Source organism: Diorhabda sublineata, chromosome 1 (genome assembly GCF_026230105.1).
Source record: "Diorhabda sublineata isolate icDioSubl1.1 chromosome 1, icDioSubl1.1, whole genome shotgun sequence".
NCBI lineage: Eukaryota > Metazoa > Arthropoda > Insecta > Coleoptera > Chrysomelidae > Diorhabda > Diorhabda sublineata.
Window position 1 is genome coordinate 32,872,539 of NC_079474.1, and position 18,290 is coordinate 32,890,828.

The 18,290-nt window shown below is 30.9% G+C and overlaps 1 protein-coding gene across 2 annotated transcripts in view; it reads right to left on the reverse strand.

Annotated features, from left to right (window-relative positions):
* Positions 1-18,290, reverse strand: part of LOC130451920 (cyclin-T) — a 22,241-nt gene continuing 3,951 nt past the window's right edge. Inside the window, exons 2-9 of one of the 2 annotated variants that reach the window (XM_056791283.1) lie at positions 16,648-16,860; positions 16,218-16,385; positions 15,649-15,931; positions 13,933-13,996; positions 12,545-13,790; positions 10,507-11,059; positions 8,677-8,769; positions 4-2,049 (exon numbers count right to left, since the gene is read on the reverse strand). In XM_056791283.1, coding sequence (XP_056647261.1) covers positions 1,963-2,049; positions 8,677-8,769; positions 10,507-11,059; positions 12,545-13,790; positions 13,933-13,996; positions 15,649-15,931; positions 16,218-16,385; positions 16,648-16,860 — 2,707 coding nt within the window. In that variant the 3' untranslated portion in view covers positions 4-1,962. Of the gene's footprint in view, positions 8,770-10,506; positions 11,060-12,544; positions 13,791-13,932; positions 13,997-15,648; positions 15,932-16,217; positions 16,386-16,647; positions 16,861-18,290 lie in introns of both variants that reach the window. The other variant, XM_056791277.1, reaches the window with a different exon arrangement.

The window sequence follows — 18,290 nt, forward strand, 5'->3', positions numbered from 1 at the left end:
ATACATATTTCTTAAGTCTCAAGAAAAGAATGGTTTTGATACGACCAGTGCAAAACTAAAAGAGCTGCGAGCTAAAATAGAACCAACTTTGGAAAGGATGCAAAGTGAATTCAGGAAAAGCAGAAGAGCAAAAGATCATGAGTTCACTACAAAAGAAATAATTTATAGAATAATGGCAAGATCCAAATCATTATACATTCTTAGATATGGAAAAAGCTTTCGATAAAGTCCCACTAGTCACTAATTGCCCGTATAAAGAAACATGAAATCAAAGACGTCCACAACAGATGAAGGAGTGCGACAAGGAGACAGTCTGAGTCCATTATTATCCTTAGGTTTCATGGATGAATAATTTAGAAGTACAAAAAAAAACTAAACCTCTTCATAATGGATTTCGACAACTAAATATGCAGATGATATGATAATTATAGCAGATAATCAGAAGGATCTACAAGAAAATTTAAACAACTGGAACCAAGTATTCAAAGAAAACGGAATGAAAATGCACAAAAAGAAAACTAAAGTTATGGTCGTGGAAAATGTAAAAGAAAAAATTGAAATCAGAGTTGAAGAGAAGTTTAAAGAACAAGTTAGTAGCTTCCAATACATAGGAATTATGCTAGAAAAAACAAGAAGACTGGATTTAGAATTTAACTATAGAATAGAGGAGGTTTCATTAACAAGAAAAGAAATCTCCAAAGGAAATTCTCGCATATGGCTGTGAATCTTTGATATTTACAGAAAAATACAAAAAGCAAAAGTGTTACAGCAGAGATACACTCAGAAAATCGCACATAAAAAAGATTTAAACGTTGAACCTAAAGGAGACAACTAGTTTGGTGGGGGCCACCTTCAAAGGATGGATAACACAGTGCCAGTTAAGGAAATATGGGAAAGGAAAATGTCAGGAGAAAGGAAGACCTCGAGCAACATGGGACAACAAGAAAGGAAATATCTTAAAAAACGGAAAATAAAATTTAAACGTTGAACCCAAATATTAATATGTATATACAAAGGAGACAACTAGTTTGATGGGGGCCATCTACAAAGGATGGATAACACAGTGCCAGTTAAGAAAATTTGGGAAAGGAAGACCTCGAGCAACATAGGACAACAAGAAAGGAAAAATCTTAAAAAAGAGAAAATAAGATTTAAACGTTGAACTCATACAGGAATAAATACAAAGGACACAACTAATTTGGTGGGGCCACCTATGCCAGTCAAGAAAATATGGGAAAGGAAAATGTCAGAAAAAAGGAAGACACCGAGCAGCATGGGACAATACGAAAGGAAAAATCATAAAAAAGGAAAAATCACGGGTTGAAGCGAAAAATTATGAGGAAAATGAAAAGAACTGCAAACTTTTTAAAAGGAATTATCTAAATTGTCAAATTAACACCCCTACACTCTGTAAAGTAAAAAAAGAAACAGATTGTATATATAGTAAATATAAGAATTACACATAAAAAAATATACCATAAAACTATATAAAAGTGTAAATGTTATAACCACCCTGTAACACCATATCATTATTGCTTTCACTTCGCTAAACAAATGGATTATAAAAAATAATTTTTTGTATATAAATAAATTAAAAATGGCTTAAATAAAATAATCATTTTAAATAAAAAGAACGATTGTATAACTTTTTTTGGAATAAAAATTTATGTAATTTTTTTTATAATTTGTTGAAGCAAGATATAAATTCGTCCGTCGCTTGTCAAATAGAAAAAAAAAATCAGTCTCTAAACCTATGTTGTAACTAAAAAAAAAACTTAAACAAAAATTGTATCAGAAAATAGTCAGAAATTGTTGTAGTCCATAATCAACACGATTCTCCAACTATTTTCTCCAAATCGTGAGGAACCACAATATTTGACACCCAGATTCTGTAATTCTACTTCGTATACAGGGTGTTCCCGATAAAAAAAGGAACATCATGTATGTATGTAAGTCACTTATCTAGGACGTGGAACTCTTGTGTGTATACTTAGATTCGGCCAACCTGTGTATCGATAGTGACGTTGCGCCTTCACCTGATTGCACCACCTGTAAAGCACCAAATCTCCTTAATACGACATCCGTCTGCTCAGGCCCGGACTGGACCGTCCCGACGGACCTAATACCCAAATTACCGCTCCGAAACGTCATTTAACTATTTTCGATACTCATCTTTAGTACTTTGTATATTGGCATAATTAAATAATGAAAGATATAAAAAAATTCGACAATAATTGATCAAACAATTAATTAATCAATATTATGTTGTGAAAATGCTGTTTATATTGATTTAAAATTATTGTGATAAAAAAGAAAACGAAATTGAAAACAAATGAATTATAAGAAAGTTGAAAATCATTAATTTCAATAAATACTATTCAAAAATATTTTGATTAGATAATATTAATTAAAATCTATGACTTATTTATTTAAAATACACAAAAAAATATTTTTACGTACTTAAATCAGTTAATCGACGTCAATATACAAAATACTACCTTGAACAATCGAAATATAACCTCAAAACGAAAGCAGTGAGCTACCCTCACCTAATAGTCGTTTTGTATTTATTTTATTATCAAAAGTTTAAATAATATGACATTTGTTAAGCAAAAATTCAACTTTTTTGTTACTAAACCAACCGATTTAAGAGAAAAAAAAACACTTTTCTTCATTTTCGACTCAAGTTTAGATGTAAAACATGTAAAACCTTTTTTATATGCCTCACCCAGTCCGGACCTGTTCTTTACAAAAATTCAAAGCATCTTACATCACAACATAAAACAAAAACGGTAACGATATAATATAAATTCGGGAAACCACCACCACATATAATTAGCAATCCTTTTTTAAACGTTTCAACCCCATTAGATAAATTTTTGCCCCCATTTAAAAAAATTCAACTAAATATTCATAATGTATAAATAAATAGCATGTGTTGATATAAAACCATGGTTCGGTTGAAAATAACTAGCTTTGCAATTTTGTAGTGTAGCTGAAGCTGATTCGGTGCTGAAAATTCAAGCGAGTGACTTAAATTTAACATTATCACATCTGCAAACATAAATTTCATTTTCATTTATAAAATTTTAATCATATTTCGATATTAAGTATCTTTATATATAGGGAAATGTGATTTCCAACCATTATTTTATTATTCATTATATTTAGGCTTTAAATCAATTATTAGATTCTGCTCATAACAACTCATTCTGGTGATAAAGGGGATTCACACGATTCCGGTGTAACTGAAACAAGTACTCAAATCAATAAATAAAATAATTCTCCCTTTGTTTTACTGCTTTTCTACAAGTTTTCAAATAGTTGATCTACTCATAGAAAAACAAAACCTACTTTTATTTACTTCACAAAACTACTGACTAAAAGGCCTACTTGCTCAAGTACTAAATCATTGAATTTACTCGGTTCTTGTATGAGGATGATGAAATGACATTTCAATGAATTGTTGCTAATCGAAACTAAAACTTCAATAGTCAAATGAACTGAGCTATCATATCTATAACCAATCGAAAAACAAAACCTTCTATTTACTTGAAAAAACTACTGACTAAAAGGCCTATTTGCTCAAGTACTAAGTCAACTAAACATTCATTTCACTTCACAAAATCTGATGAACAGTCCAGGGTAGACTATACATCAATAAGTCAAAGTGTTAGCGAGGTAGATTCACGGCCTTTAGACTCTAGCACATCTAATCTAATCTAAACAATCATGTTTATAACTAATCGAAAATTGAAACCTATTTTTATTTATTTATATATAAAAAAGTACTAAATTAGTTACAATTTTTTTACTATTTATTCCAAGCTACTGCAATCTTGTAAACCCCCTTATAATAAACTAAAGTATTCAATTTGCAAAAATTAAACGATTTAAGAAAATAAATGACCCAGTTTTCAAATTTGGTCTCCGGAAAATACTTTTTAAATTTATCTATCACTTTGTATAAACTAACAAAAAAATTGTAATTTTCCATATCATACTTTGATTTTATTGTTAAATAAAATATAATAATTGCTTACCTTGATTATTCTAACTACATTACAGGTTCACAATTTGAGATATTTGGTGTTCGCAAATAAAAATTTGAATTTTCGTAAACATTTATTTAAAAAAAAATAATAATAAATAAATTGACAACAATATTTACACATATCTCAAAATGTTTTTACATTACTACTTTTTCAATTGCATCACACTCGCAAAAATATACCATGCTAACAAAAAAAAAATACAAAATGGAACAACAGCATGCAAACATTGTAAAATTATTCCTAATTGTATACCTATCGAATCAGTGGTGAAAATGGTCTATAAGAAAATAAAGAATTAAAAAATTATATTTCACATATTAAAAATTGAATAAATCAACTAGTAGTTACTCAAGATTTATTGGATTGTGAATTTTTGGAACCCCTCCAAGGATTTCTATCTGTTTTAGTACATACAGTACCAACCGATACATCCCTTCAGGTTTAATCGTCATCAACAGATTAGTCTAAGTGGTTATTGATCTCAAGAACGTGTCGTTGTTGTGGCAAAAGTCACCGACTCTAATTTTCAGCAATTTAATAGATTCTCACCACTCTATTTGAAATTAACGAATCTACAGACTGAAAAAAACTCATTAAGTACTACATGTAGTTGTGGTAGTGCCTAATAATTCATCTACAGCGCTGCTTAATTTACTCTAAACCTTACAACTGTATCACTTCAAAGTGACTTTTTGGACTTAGTGACTATTTCCAGAACAACGTCGATATTGTGAAATACAATTTTTTCTATTTTTATTATTACCGTCTACAAATTTTTAAAAAATCAACAGTAAATATATTTATATAATAATAATAAACTACCAAAAAAAAATAACAATTAGCAAATAACTAATAATCTAATGATATAAATTTAAAAAAAAAATTAATAAATACTTTACTTATCTAAGGATATTTAAAAATGTACGGTGTGGCACAACTTTACATACTAATATTTAAAGGGAAAGTTAGTGGTACATGCGATTAGAGAAATAAGTGAGGGAACTATTATTATTATTATCAATCGCCAGTGAACATCACAAATTGTATTATAATATAATAAATATGAAAGATATTTTTCTCAGTGTAAATATAAATCAATTTTTGGTAATACAGAACTTCAAAAATCCAAAAAAAACTTGGGGTGGCTAATAAACATTCCTAACTTCTAAGTATCTAAAGGTACGGTGAAAATAACAAACCAAGCTACAGCAAATTGTTATAAAATGCTAAGAGTACCTCAAATGAATAAACTATGTAACAATATCTGTTTGCATATTAATTGGTACCGAAATATAGTTTAGTACTGCATGAATAACATAAGCAAACTGTAAATGATGGATTTTATTTTGTTTATTAAACCAAAAAATTGAAATAAAAAACTTGGGGTAGTTAATAAACAGTCCTAGCTTCCAAGTTTTTAATGGTACGATGAAAATGACAAACTGAGCTACAGAAAATTGTTTTAAAACGCTCAGGGAACCTTAAAAGTTTGTATTTGATTTTTTTAATATAAAAAACTGACACAAAGTGTGATATTCATCAAGTAATTAGTAATAAAAGTTAAAAATATTGATAATGTTTTAGTATAGTTAGATGCTACAGTAGCAATTGGAATCATGCTTACAGTAGTCCAATAAAATTTTTTAATAAAATTCATTGCCACATATATTTAAAGGATTTTTAGTTGAAAAATTAAGTCATTTGGGGATTGAAAATAATTAAAACCATACAGAAAACATTTTCTCGAAAAATATCTCAAAAATAAAAAGATATGTAAGAGAAAATCTTAATAATAAAATGTAGAGGTTGAGAATTCTTAATAAAATGTTTTATATCACTTAAACATTTTTTAACTAATTTTTCTTTCCAATATTTCCTCAAAAGGAAAAAAAAATTTAATGATACAAAACTTTCAAATAAAACTAAAATCTATATAATTTTGAGGTTAGTTGTTAGACTTTGTAGATATGATTAAAAAAAAACAATTCTCATTTATTTTTTTATACACTATTAATTTTCGAGCTACAAATTTGAATTGTTCATTACAAATACCTTTGTTTTAATTGCAAGAATATCAAAATTAATTTAAATTTGAAAGGAAATTTTATCTCTACATTTTTTTATTTTTTTTTATATATAAATAACAAACTGTTTATCTATATAATGTCCCCACATCCAATTAAATCATTTTCTAATAGTAAATCCTTTAAATGTAAGCTAGAAACAGGATTTTCCTTCGAATTATTATACGAATCTTCATTTTATTGGACCGCAAAGAAAGGAATATTGTCGGGGCGAGGTTTTATTTCATAGAATTAAAAAAATATCCCTCAAATTACAGAAAATTCAGTCAAGATTATTTCGAAATTGAAATCATATTCAAATTTAATACAGGATGATGTATATTAATTTATAAGTTATATGGTAAAGGAGAATATATATTAGTTAAGACATTTGAACCTACATTAGAGCTACCCCTAACAATAAAATTAAATACAATAGGGTGGTTAACATTTTATAAATGAAGATTTTTAAAAATGCTGCAACCCCATAACAAAGAACAATAATCGTATAAATTTTTTAAAATGTCTTTTTTACAAACAAATATCGGTTTAAATTATAACTCATCCTATATTATCGCTGAATAGTTAAGGGGTTAAAAGAAAATCAGTACTAACGGACTCTAGTATACTTTTTTAAAGTAAATATAATTATTTTTTTTCTATATTCTTAATATAAGAAATTTTTTAATTTTTTTATCTAGTTTTTACATTATATGTAATAAACCCGATTTTATATTCATTTATTTAATAGTTAAAAAAACTAAATTGAATTTTCTACTACATTTTAAATTAAGTGAAGAAAGGGGCAAAGCATAGGAAGAAATATTTCATAACAATCATCAAATTTCCCACTAATTTTTTTTCTGATAAAAATATCCAACAGTAAAAAAAGTAAAAGAAAAAGAGAAGATCAAGAAAATGAAGAGTCTAAAGTAGATAATAAGTGATTTAATTACATTTTTTCAAATTGGAAAGAAAAATATCACATTAATTGGAAGATGTAGACAAAATATAGTGAATTACCTGGAAAAACCAAATCGAAGAAGATACCACAATCCTAGAAATGGTAGACTGGAAAGCGAAATGCAGAAATAAAAAATGATGGAGAATAAAGCTGACAAACAAAGCTAGGACCGACAAAAAAACTATAACAAGGAGAGTAATCCACCCCTATAGACAGATTTGGGCACACGGACTACATCTCAGAGGCTGTGCAAGATCAATAAACAGTACCCTTTCAAAATATCAAAAAATTACTTCGTAGTATTCTGGATGCTCCATACTATATTTAAAATACAAAGGGACCTCAATATAGCAAAAAGAATTCAACAAATATACCCAAAACTACGAAGACAGGATACACTATCTATTTTAACTTCGAGATGCTCCAGCTACTCCTTCAAGACGACTTAAAGAGATTTATTTCTCATTTTACCAACTGGTTTCAAAAGATCCTGTCATTGAGTTAAGAAGAGTTACTGGGATGCTCACTGGACGCTATCCAGTGAACTACCAACTTCCGAAAACTCTGCAAATATGTATATGGGACCTCAACGTAGCAAAAAGAATTCAACAAATATACCCAAAAGTACAAAGACAGGATACACCATTTATTTTAACATCGAAATATTCCAGATCAAAATGACCTAATGAGACTAAAAATTTAGTGTAGCTACTAAGTGAAAGTATAAAAGCACAAAGATAAATGGAAGTTTACAGATAAAACCCAGGTAACAACAATGTAAGTAAAAAAATTATTAATAATGGAAAAAAAATTTAAATCTAATGATCGCTAGTAAATGCAAGATGAATCATGTTTAGGAGCAGTAGTATGACAATAGTTTGAATTCTGAACCATATGGATGATTCTATATTCAATTTTTTCTATAAGAAAAAGATTTTTGATTGGGAAAATAAAGAGAATGCAAAAAACAAAATGAGTTCGAAATTTGTAAACAAAAATATATTTCAAACTTCTCAGAAACGTCATCAACCCCTCTTGATTTTTTATTGACAGAGCGATATAAAAGAAATTTGATTAAATCAATCAACCAAATTTATGCCAAAAAATCATAATTAAATCATCCCTCTTAAACAGCTTGTATGAAACTAATATTTCTTCGCCCCTTTCCAGAGAAAGTTTTCCCTTATTCAGGTGGTGGCGGAGGTAGTTGTGGCGGCGCGTCCATCGGTAAAGGAGGGATTGAATTATTATTATGCATTAACGGGGGCCCGTGCATCATAGGGGGGTGATTATACATCCCGGCCCCTTGATACATATAATTCTGATTATAATAATTATACATATTATAAGAGGGAGGTGGTACATTCAAATTGGGCATTGGTAGAGGCGGCATTCGATCGTAATAATACATCTGTGTATGTGCCGGATTTTGTAATGGAATAGGTGGTAGTGGTGGTGGCGGCGGTGGGGGTGGTGTCGAAAACATTTTTTGGTAGTTATTAGTCGACTCCTGTTGCTGGTTAATTACAATATTTTGTTGATTCATCTGTTGTTGAACAATTTGATTGTTGTTAACTACGTTAGGTGGGCTTACCTTATTATTATTGGAGTATTTTCCGTTCGTTTTTGCTTCTTTAATACTGGATTTTGACACTTTCGCTGGAGGACCATCCGGAGAAATCCGGTCCTGAAAAAAAATGTATCAATAGAGAAAAAATAATGAATACGACTTCAATATGACTCAGATTCATTGTAAATTGGAAATTCACAAAAAAAAACTATCTATTAATAAAAAGAATTATAGAAAAAAACACTTCTTGGGAATTAATTCAAAGTCAAAATATTTTAACAAATGATTAGAAAAATTTTTCCCCGACTTTTGACTTATGTCAAAAATAAAATCGTATTTCAATTTACATGGAATTAAAACAGAGCAGATTTCATTTGTAGGCCTATGGTTAGGACCTGGACACAAAAAATCCCCAGTCCCAGACTTATCAAAGACGAACATCATTGAAATTTACAAATTCACTCAATACTTTTCAAAGCTTTGGAATGATTAATTGTTTGAATTTTGTTTAATATAAAGAATGCACTTTTCTTAGGTTGTTTCGGGAGTTGTGTTGACTTTACAGCCATTTTGCATCTATAGTAAAAGACTAGACATCTCATTGTTCTATATCCCATTTCCTAAGATGTTAGTACTACTCTTTCAACATATTTACGCCGTTTAGTGAAATGGACAGGACGGGACAGTGGCCACCAGTTTGATGTCGTTACTGGTCATCGTGAGAAGTTCTTCAGCTGATATAGTTATGGATCTTTGGGACTGTTTTAGGTCTGGAATTTCTCCAGTGATTCTTTAGCCAACCATTCAGTTCGTTATTCATGTCATCTCATTAAACCACGGTAGGCGCTTTCTCCTCTTTTTGTGCCAAGGCTGCCCGCTTCCTCATTGTCAGGTTTACTTTGTTTTTGTTAGCTAGTACTCTAAAATTTGTTTCAACTTCCACACTAGTTTGGACATGCACTCCATATCTAGCTGATAGAATTTGAATGCGCTTTTTGGAGAAGTTCCTAAACATTTTTTTATTGCTAGCAAGTCAACTTGAAAAATAGATTTTTCTAGTAGTATGGAGAGCTTCCATTTGGATCTACAAATGCCCAATCCTGCTGAGCCCCCTTTGTATCAGAGAGATACATTTCGAGCCTACTGAAGATTTTTATTAACCGATGATTGGCAGTCATCGACTACCACTTCGAATGGAACATCTTTGTCCATCATGCTGTGCATTTGATTCATTGGTTTGTCACTGATTCTCAGCTGTATCGAGTTTTTTCCTGACCTGTTATTTGTTCAGTTTTCGACCACCAAACAAGTGCTGCAGTATACCATCCAAACTTTATTCCTCATGTTTTGCCACAAGTCCATATACCCAGACTGGCTTGGAGATTATCTTATCTAGTGAGTGTTTCATCCAGGATGACTCTTATTTCATTGGACAGTCTCATTAAGGACAGAGGTGCGCTTATCTTTGGGGTTGAAAGAGAGTTACTGTTCATCAACCCAGTTTTTAATTGTGTTTAGGGCCGTTGACATCCGAGTAGAGATTATGCCTTCATGTTTGCCCTTGCCCCTTACTACCACTAATAGATCATCCTTGTCACCTAGAATTGTAAATCCAGCGCTGCCAAGTCTAGTGAGAATGTTGTCCACTATCAATGACCACAGGGGTGGTGATAGGACTCCATCTTGCAGTAGCTCTTCACTTTAGTAACAGTGGAAGACTTATTTGTGAATTGTGGATTGATGTGAAGTGTCTTGATGCAAAATTTTTTGTTCTAGGCATTGTCATACAAAATTTTTTTAATCAAATGAAAAAAAATTCCATCATTACAAACTTTTATACAATAAATTACTTACCTTTCTATCCCGCTCTCTTTTCCTCGACATGCTACTGTCCAAATTGGGGCAATTGTTGAGCTTGTCTTTGGGAATCTTCAATTTGATGCCCTCCGTAATAGGGGCGACTATAGGTGCTGCATTATGAGATAATTCTGAAATATTTTCGGTATTTATCTTATTCTTCGGTATTTTGATTTTCAGTCCTTGGGAAGGCGAATCCCTAATTATTTTATCTTTCTGGATTTTCAAAACGAGTGGTTCGATAGCTGGAGTCGGCGTAACTTCCGGTACTTTTTCTCTGTGTCTATGTTTCTCGCGTTCTTTATCTTTATGCTTCTTTTTCTTTTCCTTGTCCTCTCTATTTTTATCTTTGTGTTTGTGTTTATCTTTATTCTTCTTTTTACTTTTATGATGATAATGGTTTTTGTCAGTTTGCGCTTCTGTTACAATTTCGGTTTTTATAACTGGTGGTAGATGAGAAACCGTAGAGGCTTCTTTCAACAAGTTACTAATGACGGTTGGATCAGTAGATACCAGACCATTAACTGTTGGCTGTGGAAGTGATGGTAACCTAAAAAATAAAAACAATAAAACTATTGAGAAATAAAATGGGTCAATATAAAATATTAATAGACATAAATGGTGGTAATAGGGTGCAGAATATCTAAAAAGAGTTGATGTAAAAGTTCAGAATCGACAAGAAGTTGTTGATGCACAGAAAAGATGATAAAAAGCAAAAAGTGATGGAATCAATCTACGAAAACATAAATAAACTGATAATATCTTCGAAGGATGTTGAATAAAGGTAATGGAAAGAAGCAATTGGAAAATCTTGCAAATCAAAATGGGAGTACTTAAGGAAAAATATCATTATCGAAAACAAACATTAACTAAATATATGAAAATAGCAATACCACAAAGAAATCATGTTGGAATTTTCATATCGGAAAAGACAAAAGGTAATTAAATTAAAACAAGTCCAAAGCTATATAAGAAGTAGAAACTTTACCAATGGGAACAAAATAGGGATACTTAACAGAGCACAGTCAAAGATAATGGAAACAAGAAATTGGGGGATCTTCTAGACTGCAACGGACATAACTGTAGAAAAATATCATCAAGAAAAAAATGGATTTATAAAAACGACAATACCATAAAGGAAAAGAACAATGGAAACAAAATATGGACACTTGACAAAGCAGAGGCACAGAACTCAAATATACAATAAAAAATAAGGGAATAAGCTATAGAACTATAGAAAAATATCACCATTAAAAACAAAAATAAAATGGAATTATTAAAAATTACAACACCACACTAGAAGTAAAGGACAAAAGTATTAAATTTACAACAAGTCCAATACTAAAATACTACATTAAAAATATATTTTTAAGAAGGCAAAATAAGATCTCTAGAAAATAAGACCGATAAGTGAACCTGATTAAAGAAATTGAATTTATGAAAAAGGAAAATACTCAAAAAGATACTGAGAGTAAAGAAAAGGGAAATAATAGAAATATATTTAGAGAAGCAGAGCTGAAAATGATGAAATCCAAATAAAAATGACAAACATAGAAAAGCACAAAGAACAAAAATATACAGACCAAAGAAAATATGGTAAAAAGAAGTAATAGAAGACCTAAGAGATAAAATAATTCAGCATTGGAAAACAAAAACCAAAAATTTGAATTAATGAACATAAATCACTTCACATACAGAGAATGCAGGCATTTTAGAATAAAAAATGACAAACATAGAAAAGAACAAAGAAGAAAAATGTACAGACCAAAGAAAATGTGGTAAAAAGAAGTAATAGAATCAAAGACCAAAGAAAATATGGTATAACAAAAGTAATACAAGATCTAAGAGAGAAAGTAATTAAAAACTGGAAAAAAAACCAAAAGTATAAAAGAGTAAGGTCCTAAGAGGGTTGTGGGCAATGAACAGGATTAAAAAAAGTGAGAACTTTCAATAGAAGGGCAATTGAGAACGAGAATTACAAGAAACATAAATATCAAGAATGAAAAGGTAAATTTAAGAATTTTAAAAAACTCACCTAGAATTATTAGCGGTACTATCATCGCCGTTACTCTCGATTTGTTGTTTAATATCCTGAACATTGACGGCGTTGTTATCTTCAATAATTTTATTTATGTGATCGGGCGTTTGTCTATCTTTATCAATTCCTATCGTGTTATCGCGCATCAAAGTTTCGAACCCTTCAACTTGATCAATTTTCTTCATAACCGGCCTTAACTCTGGTTCAGAACTACTGGAATAATTTCTCTCCCGTTTGATAGCCACCGGAGACGTTAGAGGTGAAACGAATGACATAATATTATCGGTCGCGGTATTATTAGGAACACTGTATTTTTGCGGAGGAGTTTTTTCGGGGGAAAACAAACTCGGTCTTTTAATGACGTGAGGTGTCGGTACCTCTTCTTTAACGACGATCGGTTCAATTTTCGGTTTGATATCGCTATTAATAGGCGGAGCATAAGTACCACTGTTCGTATTAGTCACTTTCACATTGTTATTAGAATTAACCGGGGTTACGTTAGTCTTCGGGACGGATTTCGGTATTTCGTTACCGGCAACCGGTTTATTAAGATAACTACTATTTTTATCCTGAGGTGCCGCACTTAAATGTTTCTTAATATTTTCTAAATGAGATTTCGATTCGTCTTGTCTATTACGAGACGTATTCGAAGTTAATTTATTCGGATCTACTCTAGATCTACCATTAGAATCGAGTCTTTGTTTTTCCGACGAATAGTTCAATCTTGCGTCGCTGTACGAATTTGTATTGTTCATATCCGGATTTTGATTATTATTTTTATACTGGTAATCGCGTTTGTTAGGATCTTTGTTATCGGAACGTGCCAGATGAGGTTCCTTGGTGTAATCTCTATTAGAATCTCTAGCTAATCCGAACGGCGAATCTCTCGTTGCTGCTTCTCTTAGAATATCCTTGGGTTGTGGATAGGGCATGGAATGAGGTCGCGACGGTGGTTTCATTTTCGGATCCATAGGCGGTCGTTCTGGTCTATGATGACCACTACTGCTGCTATGATGAGAAGAAGACTTCATACTACTGCTGTTACCACCTGCGGAGTTGCTGCTACTACTACTACCGCTTCCCACAATAGCTTTTTGTTGTTGTTGTTGTCTTTCGCGACGTTCCCTCTCCCTGTCTCTTTCTCTATGATGCTGGGTACTGTTACCAGTACTACTACTACTGCTAGTGGTACCCATTTCGTGTGGTCGCGATGATCTGTGCTTATGAGGGTCATTATCGGAACCTAAAGAACAAAAAAATTTACAAATTTCAACTTTGGTGTTAATAATAACTTGATCTATTTGGTAATAAAAAACCCTATTGATTATTAAATAATTATGAACAGTATGGAATTTGGAAAAAATTGTAATAAAATTATAACTAACCAGAAGATCTGTGGGAATGTCCGTCTTTCCCTTCCTCTGGTTGATGCTTCTTCTTAGGATCATCCTATAAAATTATATACCTAAATTTTCGCATCCCTTTCGAAAATCTTATAAAACTGGCAACATCGGAACGTGTTGTTATATAGTAAAAAAAAATTAAAATCGCATGAATCTATATCGTCCTTGAATTGCAATGCCAAATAATATTTTTATCGATAAATTTGGTTGAATAAAGGTCCTTTACACCCTGTAAAAAGGGGGTAACTACAAACTGTATAACCAAGAAAATAGCTACAGGATGTTTTATATTATAATTTTTCTATATAATGTACAAAAGGGAGTCAAAGAAACCATTTGTCCCCCTTTTCCTGTTTTTTATTAGATGTGTTGGTTACAAAAAGGGGTAAAGAGCCCCCCTGCGCTCTTTTTGTGTTTTTGATTAACAGATATATACAGGGCAGATGTAAAAGCGACCAAATAGAACCCACAGATTATTGTAGCTGATCTCAAACATCAAAAAGTTTTGTCTACTCCACATTCTGATGCATATTATTGGATCTTTCTCCCAATTATGCCTTCTTGTTCTTTAATGGTTTATGAAAATCGAAATATTCGTAGGTATGGGGAGAATTTGATGGAAAGAAAGGCGCAATTGAAATTTAATCAGATGCAAGCGAGTGGTTGGAGTAAAACAACAACGAAGTGAAAGAAAGGGGCCAAACTGTACAGTGACAACGATCCATGACAGAATAAATTTATCAAAGTTTATCAAAGATCAGCTCCATTGAGCTCAAGTTTTTATTGACTATAGGAACATTCATAAAAAATCAATAAATAGTAATTTCTCTGGCAAGAACTAAACCGAATCTACTGATTGTGGTTAAATTGTAATATAATGGTTTTGAAAATTGGGGATCCATTCAGAACACACTTGAAGATTCGTCGGGGACGTTTCATAAGGGGAATTAAATTTTACAAGGGAGTTGAAAAAAATTTATTTCTGGTACACAAACTATGACAGTAGTGAAAAATTGCTCACGAATTGATTCTAAATGCAAAGATAAAGCAGAATTTTGTGAAAAACTGATAATTCCATCAATATCATAAGGAATAATTGGAATATTTCACTTTTATCAGATAGTTGATCGATTAGATGATACAGACGAGGAAAAAACTGTTACCGGGGAAGAAGAAACTCAATTAAACTCAATTTCTGAGTCAAAAATATTGTTTATACGGAATATTCCACTTCTCTCAAAAGGTACATGATATTAATGATTAAAATCAATTTATAAATCAAAAATATTGTTTATAAGGAATAATTGGAACGTTTCACTAATATCAAATGGTAGATGATATTGATGAGTAAGATACTGTTAACCAAGAAGAAGAAACTGAATAAAACTCAATTTCTAAATCAAAAATACTGTTTGTTCGTAAATTTAATGTTTTAATTAAAAGAATATTTTTTTATTCATTTTAGTTTTTTTATTTTTCGTTTAACTTCTCCTCTTTTATAATTTTGAAAACATATTATGACACTTTTCAAGATGTTCTTCTTCAAAGAAGGTTGCGAAAAGGGGACAAGATACATTTTGTCATTTTTCGTCTCTCCTCAACTTTTTTCTGGAATCACCTTTTTATAATTCAGTGACGATACGTTCCCACAGTTGTCAGTTATTAATTATGTATAATAAATATGAGAAATTTTCTTACAAAAGGCGAGATAATATGGTGCGAAGGAATGTGACTAACATTATCGGCTATGGCCATAATTTTCTCCTTTAGCCTTGAAGGACACTTTTCAAATATCACTAAAAATTCTTCGGTTAATTGTTGTAACAGCTCAGCTGTTACAGAGGGATCCACGTAGGAATACCATTCTTTTTTTTCGTAAGACAACGGGATCTCCCAATTAGACCATTTGCAAGCAACCAGGATGCAAAAACAAGCTACTACTGTCGGTTTGTACTGTATACACATTGTTGTTAAATGTAAGCTAAAATTAAATTTTTTCATCAATTTTAAAAAGGAAACAATCAAGTATTGCCTTTTATCTATTTCGAATAGAATATGCCTTTTATTGTAACAATGGTAAAAATATAATTAAACAACAAGTGAGTTTATTTGAAATCATTTAAACAATTTTTTAATAATATTTATTCAATATCCTTTGTCCTATTTAATATTCCATCGCCGCCTTCCATTTTTAATAAGTATCAAAAATTTATAATAGATAAAAAGCATTTTTTTCCAAATTTCCAATTTTATTTGAATCTACTTACCTATTACTAGCCATAAAATACGAAGTTTGAGCTAGATCCTTACTAGCTCTCACTAAATGACAGCACCTTACCACGTGGGTATGAGGATGATCTATGGCCACATCGAATCCCAAAGTTTGAAGCAACACGTTCTCATTAAACACCAAATCTTGAGACTGGGCAATGTACCTACAAAATAGTATAATCAAATATCCAAAAAAATTGCTGGTCGTTTCAGAATTTGATTTGTCTTTACACAACTCGATACAAAGAAACTAAAAACAAAAAGAAGTAGATGAGTTCAAAATATAATAATTAAAAAAATGATAGCAGATGAAACATTCAGATTGAGTTGGAAATGAAGAAATAAAGCAAATGAAACATTTAGATTAAGTTCAAAATATAATTATTTTAAACATTATCTTTTGATATAATTTTAAATAATAGTTACCTTTCTGAATTAATATCAATAGTTGTATCTCTGCTATTTTTACAAATATTTGCTACACGGATAACATATTCCAATTTCCTTGGTTGTTCTTCTACTTTGGCTGCTAAAAATAAAGCTGCAGCCGCCATTTGATGCCAAGGGAAGTGTGTGAACGAATGGAAAACGTAAAACCGGTGCATGTACACTATGGCTGTGTTGATACATAGTTGAGATCTATATGTATAATGTTAAGGAAATTTTTGAGAAAATATCGTCCTTACAAATTATTAAAATTGTACTGATATACAACAATATATGGGTGTAGGGACAACCAAATACAGCGCTTTAGAAGTTGAAAGTCGAGGAAATGGATTTACTTGAAATGTTCACAGAAAGTAGGGAATAGCCTAAGGATCATTTTCTATAACATCCCACCGTATGCTAAAACCCTTTTCGACGACTTTTTTCCGATTAACTCGAACAATTTATTTTTATGAAAAAAACTGTAGAAAGCAAAATTTTAGCTTTTAAAAAAACAAACAAAATCATTTTTTTATATTTTTTCTACGATCAACACGAACCGAGATACGGCATGTTAATGGTTAGTTTTTTCGTTAAATGCATTTAAAAGATTCAAAACCAAATAAGGGGAAAACTTTGCATTTTTCGAGAAAAATTCATGGAATCTTTTTTAAAGTATATTATTGTCTCTAACATGAAAATATGATCAAAATAAGATCGGTTCCAACTACGAAAAAATCAGTAAAAACAAACCTCCAACAAAAATAGATCCTCACCCTTCTCGAGAAGTTTGAACAATTTAAAATGCGTAATTTTAGAAAAATTTGAGCTTGAAAGGCAAACGAATTTTTTTGCTATTTCGTATTTTTCGCTCTTCAAAATATCTCCGAAAATACTGGACGTACGAAAAAAATAATAGAATACTAAATTTTAGCTTTTTCATGATTTATTATTATTTGAATCTAATGAAAATGAAAGCACAAAATCTTTTTTGTTTTTGACCTACTGTTTATTTGTTCTGTTCAGAAATAATTTTCACTCTCAATATTTTTTGCATTAAATACGTAGAAGTTAAAATCAAATGAGCCACAACTAAATATGTTAAATATTTTGGAGTTTGAATACTTGAGAGTGACAGTGACAAACGAAGGAGGTGATAGAAATAGACAAAATACTAGCGAGAACAAACAAAACGTTTACGGTTAGAACTTTCCCAAGGGTCCAGAGGAGTCCTACATAAAAACATCGTATTTTTCACTTTTTATTCGAAATAAATATTTTCATTAGATTTATTCAAAAGTACATACCACTTGTAGTATGGAAAAACAAAATTTAGTTTGTTTTTTATCTTTTAAACGATGATTGATGCTTTTATGTAAAGTGTACAAAAACGTGCAAAATGTTTTGAAAAATATTATACAAAATCAAAGTAATAAGAATATATTATTTATATTTTGTTTTATAAGGTAAAAAAAATCAAATGGACTGAGTGTAGGGTAATGTTTTAAGGACCCAGGACGGTCCAACCAAACTGAAAAACACATTTAAATAAGGTCCCTTGAGCCGTGGAGAAGATTTGGAATTGGGCAGTCCACAGGACCGCTCTGGACTGTGGGGAAAATTCAGTTGCGGGCCTATGGTCC